General features: G+C 40.5%; 2 protein-coding genes across 3 annotated transcripts in view; one reads left to right on the forward strand and one right to left on the reverse strand.

Annotated features, from left to right (window-relative positions):
- The window catches only part of LOC145485801 (amine oxidase [flavin-containing] B-like), a 12,061-nt gene extending 9,948 nt beyond the window's left edge, over positions 1-2,113 (reverse strand). Inside the window, exons 1-4 of the mRNA XM_081464442.1 lie at positions 2,026-2,113; positions 1,847-1,941; positions 1,057-1,194; positions 1-105 (exon numbers count right to left, since the gene is read on the reverse strand). The exon at positions 1-105 is cut by the window's left edge and continues 92 nt beyond it. Coding sequence (XP_081320568.1) covers positions 1-105; positions 1,057-1,194; positions 1,847-1,941; positions 2,026-2,107 — 420 coding nt within the window. The 5' untranslated portion in view covers positions 2,108-2,113. The remainder of the gene's footprint in view (positions 106-1,056; positions 1,195-1,846; positions 1,942-2,025) is intronic.
- Positions 2,114-2,251: 138 nt separating this feature from the next.
- LOC145485797 (HHIP-like protein 2) lies at positions 2,252-9,767 on the forward strand. Of its 2 annotated transcripts, XM_081464437.1 has the most exons (6): positions 2,253-4,412; positions 5,468-5,793; positions 6,586-6,715; positions 7,296-7,438; positions 7,535-7,616; positions 9,139-9,767. In XM_081464437.1, exons 1-6 carry the CDS (start codon positions 3,250-3,252, stop codon positions 9,308-9,310), a joined length of 2,016 nt encoding a protein of 671 aa, XP_081320563.1. In that variant the 5' UTR covers positions 2,253-3,249; the 3' UTR covers positions 9,311-9,767. The 2 variants fall into 2 exon arrangements, with proteins under 2 accessions (XP_081320564.1, XP_081320563.1); XM_081464438.1 differs by lacking the exons at positions 6,586-6,715; positions 7,296-7,438; positions 7,535-7,616; positions 9,139-9,767 and adding an exon at positions 6,322-6,579 and having other exon boundaries at positions 2,252-4,412.
- Positions 9,768-10,000: the final 233 nt, after the last annotated feature.

Below are 10,000 nucleotides of genomic sequence, written 5' to 3' on the forward strand. Positions count from 1 at the left end.
CTCATGGGCCATTTTGTCTAGGAGCTGCCAAAAATTGTTCACATCTAGAGCCCCTAATAGGGATCCCATAGATGGAAGAGCCCCTTGCTTGGTTACTCTTTTTCCCTGAATATTACATATAAGGAAACAAAGAGTTAGTGTGACACCTTAAATAGTTCCAGAGAGGTCAGAGGTTCGCAACATTGCAACCATGATTTGGAAAATTTTAGAAAAACTGACCGTACAATTTTTCACAAATTCAAATATACCGGTATTATAAGCCTTCAGGCAAGAATTCTATCTGAGGTAGGTGAAGAATCAAAACTAAAAAACAATCAAACAGACATACCAAACAAAGTACAATGATTGACTCAGATTTTACATATGACTTTATAAACTTATCTTTGATTTAAAATTTTTCAAACCAGTTGGATTTAATTCTGCATTGTTTCATATTTGCTATCAAAATCTAAAACAATGGTAAAGAAAAATCACACTGATTTGGAAAAATTCTACATCAAAGGTAAATATTTTGGATCATGTGTACTAAGGCATCTGCGGCCAAGTATGAATCGATACCCTTGATCGATACCCTTGATCGACCCTCGATCAGCACTCAATAGATACTCAATCGACACTCCATCAACACCTTAGTTGACACTCCATCGACAACTGAGTTGTCTGACACTTGATCGACACCTGATCAACCTATTGGTTGATAGTCAGTTGAGAGTCAACCAATTTCTAATTAATGCATAATGAGTCTGTCAACACTCAGTGGACTATCAACCAACTGTTGATCAACTGTCAATTGTGTGTCAGTCGAGATGTCTATCTAGTTGTCGATTGAGGGTCGATCAAGGGTATTGATCGAGGGTAGCGATCGACACTCAACTGCGGATGCCTATAGTATGCATGATCCAATATTCTTAAGAAACTTTTTTGTTTTTAACATATTCAATGTAAATTACATTGCCTAGCTGTGATGCATTGTATCTCTTCAAAGCCCATCTGATCTATTCAATTAGACAAAACATCACTTGGGAAGATATCAAATTTGTTGAATTGTCTATTTACCAGAAAATGCTCAACAGATTGTCCCTGACCAAAGACTCGATATGTTTCCACTCCCAGCTGGCTGGCAAGTCGTAGCAGTCTTGTCTGAGTTTCACACACATATGCACCACCCAGATCACAGAAACCATAACTGGGATCCTAGAATTTAAAGATGAATTTCCAGCATCACATCTATTAGACAGTTCGTTTGGTGATCATTACGTTTTGGCAAGCCATCTAAGACATACAATGTATATCTGATGAGTGATTGAAAGGCTAGGTATTTAGGGTGTTTGTGACGACCATAAACTACAAAAACAAAAACAAAAATTACTGAGGCATGTGAGTCGGTGTCCCTGTTACTAGCTATGGCCCTGAATTTTGAGAATTTTTTTTGAAGTTAAGCTCACATCTACCTGAGTTCTGAGCGGCAGATCAGGTCTTGTCAGATTAAGCTTAATTCAATGCAAAATGTCATTTACCAATGCTGAAGGTTGCGTTATGTAATTGATCCCAACTTCTGTCTTTGAAGGGGTACCAAAATAAACAGTTTTTGCCAAGGTCAGGTCTCAAATATGCAGTGCCACTTACTGACATTCAGTTCCCCTACCAAACCCCACCCCAACAATCCCACGGACCAGCCCCCCCACCCCCCCCTATCCCCACCACCCCGCTTCCGCAACACTTAACCATCAACACCTTCTGAGAAGATCTCAAAAGCTAATGTGCGAAAGCGCGCGCTAATGTGCGAAAATTAGATAAAGCTGTAGTCTGTAATGTTGCAGCTCTGTATGTGCATATATTATCTTACCGTTACGGTAAACGTCCTTCCACCGACCCGGTCTCTTGCTTCTAAAACTGCCACGTCAATACCGTATTCCCGTAGGACCCTTGCTGCAAACAAGCCTGAGGGAAACAACAAAGCGTGAACAGAAATCATTATGCATGAATATATATTGAATATAAACATATAACGAGTCAATCATGTACCACTTAATCCCGCTCCAATGACTGCCACCTGAAAGGATTTCACATTTCCTTCACTCCTTTCGCCATCATTGCCTGCCGCCATGCTGTGATTTGCGTGACAAGAAGTGTTTTAGTTTGGAAACGAGGTCGAAGGAAAGACGAACCGTCACGTAATCGATAGGAAGACTTGTAAAGTTCGTTTAATAAGGTTAGTCGGCTGATCAGCAATTGGTCATTGATACCAACAGACATTGACCGCTTACGGTATAGATTACGTTCTTGGAGGAGCTGAGTTGAGTGAAAAAGTCATTAAAAACTCCATACAGTTAAAGGACAGATTACAAACAATATTGAGGTTACTTGGAATTCCGGGGGTTTGACTTCCGTAAATGTTTGACCCTATTTAAGGATGAAAGACATGAAAAATAACATCCTATTTAAGGCCCAAACCCCAAAAATGACACCCTATTGAAGGGAAAAACAAAAATTAAGAATAGCATGGACGGCTCAACTTTATTTCGTTTCTTTAACCTTGGATGTATACAAATAGTTCAGTTTTAACGGATCACTTGTTAGCTGGGCATTTATGCACTGCAATTTTAGCCGATGCAATTTAGGTACCCTATCTAACAAAGACCACATCAGGAACAAAATGTCAACAAGGGCAAAAATGAGATCGAGAGCCTCAAAAACCCTACCCTATCCCGCGGCACATACCTATATAGCCCATATATGGGAGTGCCCCCCTCCCCCGGGCTTGGAATCTAGAAGTTTATTAGAGAGCAATCGAACAAACCTCCATCCCAGGGACCTACATAAGTCGACACTGCGGCAGGTCCCGAGGTTGTCCGCTTTCAATTCAATTCACCGTACAAAACAGTATCTCCCCGATAATTAGACGGTTCCACTAAGCCTAAACGTATGAATGCGCGCGCAGTCACAGCATGAATTCATAACACAACTCTTTTTTTTGTTTGTTTAAAACCAGTAAGCGAACCCTTACTAGCAAGCCGCAGCTGTATGTACCGGGTGTATGTAACGGTAGGTCACCGCATTCTCGTCCGCAGAGGCCGCGCTTCTTCGCGCGGCCTCTGGGGACGAGAATGTAGGTCACCGTCATACATGCATGTAAATGAACTCCCACAATTACAACCGGAAATGCAAATTATAAAAAGTCACGTTCATTAGCTGTTTATATTATTTACTGTCTGTTATGTCATTAATTCTGTGAACGAAGACAGTAAAATGGTGGTGGCAGTAAGCCCGTCTCGCCTGCTATTTTGCGCTGTTCTTTGTAGCACAGTGCTGGTATTCAACCGAAAGGCAGTGGAAGGCCATCCACAATGTTTGGATTTTAGAGCGCCCTTTCAAGTAGCATCAGGCCTTTCCTTCTGCCCTCAAAACTACTCAGACTACGGATGCTGTTCACCTAATCGTGATCAGAGAATTTCGAGCGAGTATACCAAGTTATCGTCACAGTTTTCACTGGATAACAGACCAAAATGCGCTAACTTAGTAAAAACGATCCTTTGCCTCGAATGCCATCGGTATGCAGCTCACATTTATGAAGCAGAGACGAAAGAGAATTTTGACTCAGCAACAGCAGCGCCGGGTTTATGCCTCGACTTCTGCAAGAAGTTTTACCAGGAATGCAGTGATGTTGCGAAGCATTTTGTGTCTACCGGCAAATGGAAGCTTAGATCTTCATCTAGTACTGTAAATATCACTGCGTCTCCGTCGGAAATTTTAACCGAGCAATCGTTATGCGATGGATTGAAGCTTGAAGACGCTGACTATTGTTTCCCACATGTGGAAACCGTCGATCAAAATTATCTTAGCAAAAAATACAACTATGATTCGAACCAGCAGTGTTTGTGTGTGGAGGAGATCGCGAGCGGATTGCGCAATCCTTTAGCTGCGGTACATGCTGGAGATGGCTCAGGAAGATTGTTCATCGCCGAACAACCGGGCTTGATTCGCATCATTTCACCCGAGGGAAAATTGTTAAAGCAGCCATTTTTAGATATCACTGACCGCGTCCTAACAACGGGATCGTTTGGTGATGAGCGAGGTTTTTTGGGCATCGCTTTCCATCCAGAGTTTAAAAAGAATAATAGATTTTTTGTGTATTACTCAACTCGTTTACGCAGAAGATCGGGGTTAAGGAAGAAGGCGCCTTTTCTGGCTTTCGATCATGTCACGGTGTTGAGTGAATTCAGGGCTTCAGTTTACAATCGTAACAGAGGACTTAAAAGATCAGAGACTGTTATCCTTGAAGTGGATCAACCTGCAGATAATCACAATGGCGGAATGATGTTTTTCGGATCTGACGGGCTTCTGTACTTGACGCTCGGAGATGGTGGGAGAGCCGGTGATCCATTTGGGAAAATTGGAAATGGTTTGAACAGGTTAGTGTAACTGAAGAATTGTCTTGTTTCATGATAATTATATTTGAAGTGACTCCGATTTCAACTTATTTCTCAAATTATAGTAATGTAGTTGAATTAAGTCAAGTAGTCGAATTTAGATCCATAACTTCAAGATTTCTATTTAACAAATGCATTTGTATTAATTTGGACGTCTTTTTTTTGCCCATTTTTGCCTTTTTTTACCTTATTTTCATTACAGTTTCTTTTACAGGACCCCTGTGATAACAGTGTTTAATACACTCATGGGTCATCCTATTAAAATATTCGTTATTATTATTACTATTATTATCATCATCATCACCATCATTATCATCATCATCATTATCATCATCATCATCATCATTATTATTATTATTATTATTATTATTATATGATTGGCAAATAAGCGACAACCCGTCTACTTGTGCGTGTAGAGATGTTTATGATGTAGACCACACCATGGTGTTCAGACGTGGAGGCTTCATTTTTCAAAGACATAATGCGCTACGTGATTTGGAAGCCGAAATGCTAAAGTATGGTATGCAATGACGTCCAAATTGATCCGGTACTTCAGGAGATAAACGGAGAGGTGCTGACACCCGTACGAACAGAGCTCCGGCTAGAAGGGTCTGACCGCGGCCGAAAGGGCCGAGAAGGAGCCTTAGCCGAGGGGGGAATGGCGCGGGGGCCGGAGCGTCGGAGCCCTTCCCCATTGTCCTCTCTGTTCTCTCCTTTTTCTTCCCGCTCTCTTTATTCGCTCCATCCTCGACTAGAGGGCCTGTACGCAGGCTAACGCGCGCACAGATCAGAGTGTTCAGTGATGATTGTACCTGGTGATAAGCCCGTAGAAAACCTTGCGAACGAAGGTAAGACTGGGACCTTACCGCGCTAAACATGCGTACCAACGAAATTCACATGAATTATCAGTGAATGGTATTATAAGTGAATGTATTCGTCATACAACTGAACGAAACTAATATTTATTTAATTCTTCACCTCAAATCCTTTCTGTCCGCTTGTCCTCTTTTTGACCAAGTGTTGTAATTTATTTAAAGGTCGACTATCCTTGGAAGTGTTATCCGTATTGACATTGACGCACGGGGATATCTCTACAAAATTCCCTCGGATAATCCGTTCATAGGTTCCCCAGGGATTCGATCAGAGTTGTACGCTTTTGGCGTTCGTAACATGTGGCGATGTTCGGTAGACAGAGGAGATCGAAAGACCGGAGAAGGCAAAGGCAGGATATTCTGCGGAGACGTGGGTCAGAACAAGTACGAGGAAATTGACATCATAGAAAACGGAGGAAATTACGGATGGCGAGGATATGAAGGATTTGAATGTTATGACAAGGATCTGTGTTATGACAACGAACTGCTACGTAAGTATCTTGTGTAAATTTCGCGAATACCTTAAAGAAAACATAAGAATACAAATCGTAAAATCAACTAGATTCAGGGGCGTAGCGTGCATTTTTAATAAGTACTCACCAAAAAGAAAGTTAATCGAGCGCAAGCCGCTGGTGGGACTTGGAGACATCCAAATCCGTGTACTCCAAAAATAAGGAAGTTGTTCAGGGTCTTTACGAGGTAAAAACGCAAAGAAAAGTGATTCGGAGGTCTTTACAAACAGCTCTGTTACATTGTGTTGTGCTTGAAGTAAGTTTTTTGTTTATTTAATTTTCTGTCGTTTATTTCCAACAGCCTCTAATTTGAACATTCCATACGGGAGAATGGGTCGGTGCACACTTATGACTGGTTCTAAAATAAAAAGTATAACAAGTCAAAATAATGCCCCTAACCCAAGAAAACTCTAGAGGTAGTGTATATGACGAGGGAATAGAAATAGAAGTCGCAGATAAATAGAATCATGATGAGAAAATAATCACCATGGGTTTCTTGTATTGCAGAATTGGAAAGCACTCTCTTAAAAAAAGGAGAATTGATAAAAGAAACAACGCTGTCAGCATTACATCAGCTAATTAACTGCAACAGCCGGGAATGGAATCTCGGATTAACGACTTGCCTGAGACGCCATGAAAACCCTTAATACTACTACTGCGTGTATACAATGAGTGGCGGAAAGTAGATATACGAAAAGAAATTTTAAACTGCAATCGTCTTGAAGAAGAAGACATTTTTCTTAACGCGTGTTATGATTGTTTTTTCTTTAGGTGATGCCATTCCACCAATTTTTGCCTACAATCACTCAGTCGGCAAATCTGTTGTGGGAGGTTATGTGTACCGCGGATGTCAAAACCCAAATTTGTATGGCAAGTACATATTTGGAGACACAATGACCTCGTAAGTCATTCAATTGTGGTTTACGGAAGCCTAATCAATGCGCCCTGTAGTAATAACAACAACAACAAGCTTTATTACCAGATTAAAAGTTAAACTTAAATGACAGCGTGACATATTAATACAAATAAAGGTAACATTTACTCAGAATAACTAAAAAGCTAATCGAGCTGAGTAAAACTAACTAACTATGTGGTGTGCCAATGATGCCAATTAATGCACCCCGTATTTTCTTTTGTTTGTGGCGAGCAAGGATGGCGCAGTGTTTGTCTCCCACACCAATGTGACTCGGGTTCCAATCGTAGACAAGGTTGAATTTGTTGCTGGTTCTCGCCTTGCTCCGAGGGTTTTTCTTCGAGTTCTCCGGTTTTTATCCCTCCACAAGAATCAATACTGCAAATTCAAATTCGACCTGGAAACAGCGAACGAAGAGCCTCTCCGCGGGATGTGCCACTGCCAATTCCAATTTATTTCATTTATTTCGGATGCCGATATAAATGCACTGGCTTATGCTAAATGAAGTGGCAATGTTGTAAGACTGATGTCGTTGATGTTTTTTTAGTAATTATATTTTCTTCAACAGCCGCATGTTCACACTGACCGAAAACAAGACAACAGGACTTTGGGAAGATAAAGAAATTTGCTTTGGTGATGGCAAGTACTGCACCAATAAGCTTAGTGGGGAGTTTGAGCGCTACATTTTGTCTTTTGGCGAAGACGAAGGAGGTATACTTATCAATTACATACAATTCTTCATTATTAAAATATATTGCTGTGATGAACTTGATTGGAAAACAGGTTATTATAATTATTTATTTTTAGGTGAGCTGTACATTCTCTCTACAAGCCTTCCAAGTAGCACAGAAACTGGCGGCAAAGTTTACCGCCTAGTTGATCCTGGCAGGTAAGGGTTGGATCATGTTCTCTTTTACCGTGCAAAGTTTAGTAATCGTCTTTTGATCCCAGATTCATAGCCTAGCAAAAGGTTCCGGTTAATTGCATTAGCCTGTGCGCGGAAAATTTAAACAATTCAGCAACTTGCAAATTCGGTTATATTTTGGATGTTTTTATTTTGGGTTTTACTAAATATAAAGTAAAAAAGTACAAGCAAAAGCAAAATAAGAAGAAAAAACCAAAACAAAAAACAAAAAAAGACAGAAAAACAAGCGCAAAAGTAAAAGAAAAAAAAATATCCCCAGGTGGCTTTCGTGTGATTTGTTTGATCGTATTGAAGTTCCGTTGGTAGTGTAAACTGCGCACAGCAGAAGCAGCAAAAGGGTGTTTAAGCAACAACGCCACTGAAGGACACTTTATATCCAAACTACGAATCTCGCAAGAATTTAGATTCATTAAGTTTGTCAATCACTGTCAGAGATCATAATATAGGATATAGCGTTCTCTGGTACAAAAAAATATATATATTGAAAAACGTAAGTTTTCGACAGCCGGTCCACTGTCTTCGACGGATAAATATTTCACCCTATATTATGATGATCAATCCTCTGGTAACGGATCCGCGATATTTTTGCTGTCAGAGATATTCCAAACAGCATATGTAAGACAGCGTCAAAATTCGAAAAAGGAGCTCTAAAAATTGGCCGTCGTATTTCACGTTCTTTCTTTTATTTTCATGTTGTTGTTTTGTAAAGAACGGTAAAGAAATGAACAAAGAGTTATAACGTACGTAGACAGCCACTGTACTCGTTGTCGTTGCCGTCGTGGTTTGCTTATTAAACTCCCAAAAACCGAATGAACAGCAAAAGCGGAATGAACAGCCAAACGAGCACAAAGCAAACGAAAGCCCAGCCGAACAAAAAGGGAAGCTAAGAGTACAGAAAACATCTATTTTGATGACACGTCTTTTAAAATCAAAACATATAAAATGACTTTTGGCCACATTTCCCACCATTTCGCCTCAGCTAGTTGCGAGAAAGTCGAAGAACTGGGTACAATGTCTAAAAATAACTTAAGAGGTATTACCTTGGGTATAACGCCTATATGGGGGATTCACTCTCTTACCTTGATAATCTCTTGATACAAATCAATGCTCTCTGGTTTGTTACTTCAATTTTAATCTGTGAACGAGGCTAGACAAAAAATACATGAGTGTACAAAATAAAATTTAATGAGATTATAGTTGGTTTGGTCGTGAAATGGTGACAAGAGAAAGTGTGAATCCCCCTCCCCTCCCCTCCCCTCCCCTCTCTGGGCGCTGGGTTCGATTAACAGCCGTTGTTTGGCAGGAGAGCCCGCGCTCCTCCGCCAAAAGCACTCGGAAAGAGAGATCGGCGAGAGAGCGGCGGAAATCGGGCCTACCGGGGCGCTTACTCGAGGAAATAAAGTATATCGAGGGCACTGAATAACTTTACCTTAGCTATTGTTCGAATTACATGTGAAATATACAAACTGGAGCCTCTGTATTGCAGGAGGGGCGATCCTACAGAGTGTCCCACCAATCCAAATGGTCCTTCCACAGCCAGCTGTAAGGATTCTCACCGAAGCGCGCGTTTGTGTGAAATGTACAAGTCTCGCAATATGTGTCACTTATATGAACGTTATTTTAGGAGAAAATGTAAGAAAACCTGTGGTTTTTGTTAGTTGTCATTGACTTATTTGATACTCGCCAAAGAATAATAAGTTAATGCACAGTCGCAAAAACTGAACGTTCTATGTTTTGGGAGCCAGGAACTTAAATAACTTTCATGCTTCCTAAAATGTCCAGTTGGTTCAGTTGCCTGTGTTTGTACTATTTTCTCAGTTTTTTATTACAGTTTACGTCTGAGTAAAGTAATAAGAAGTAAGTTACTAAGCTGTACGAGTAGATTCACCCATCTGACTTGTCATCGGTTCGCCCGATTTTAGCCCAAATAAGGCAACTTTCACGTTATGTCTGTGATCCTCCCTAGGAAAAAGATGGCAGCGGTTCATTTTTATACCACAATACCTTGCGAACCTTACACAGGAAAGCCATGTTTTTGCAAAGTTTCTGCCTTTCCTATCGAGATTTTGCATATAGTGCTTGGTTTGAAGCTCTTAGAACTTTTATGCACGTTTTTATGGTCGTTGTTAAAAAGAATGATTAATAAAAAAGATTAACAATTTAGTTTGCTTTTGACTAAGATGTATGAGAGAAGACAGCCATTATTTCTAACCCTTGAGAAAAGGTTTTTTCAAGGACCCCTGGTCTGCAAATATCTTCTCCCATGATGGCAGCCCATCTCCTTAAGCTCAAATAAGGGAGTGCAAACTGTGCTAGACTGCTCACAGCCCTCTATTTTCTCGTATTTT

Source organism: Orbicella franksi, chromosome 4, assembly GCF_964199315.1.
Source record: "Orbicella franksi chromosome 4, jaOrbFran1.1, whole genome shotgun sequence".
Lineage (NCBI taxonomy): Eukaryota > Metazoa > Cnidaria > Anthozoa > Scleractinia > Merulinidae > Orbicella > Orbicella franksi.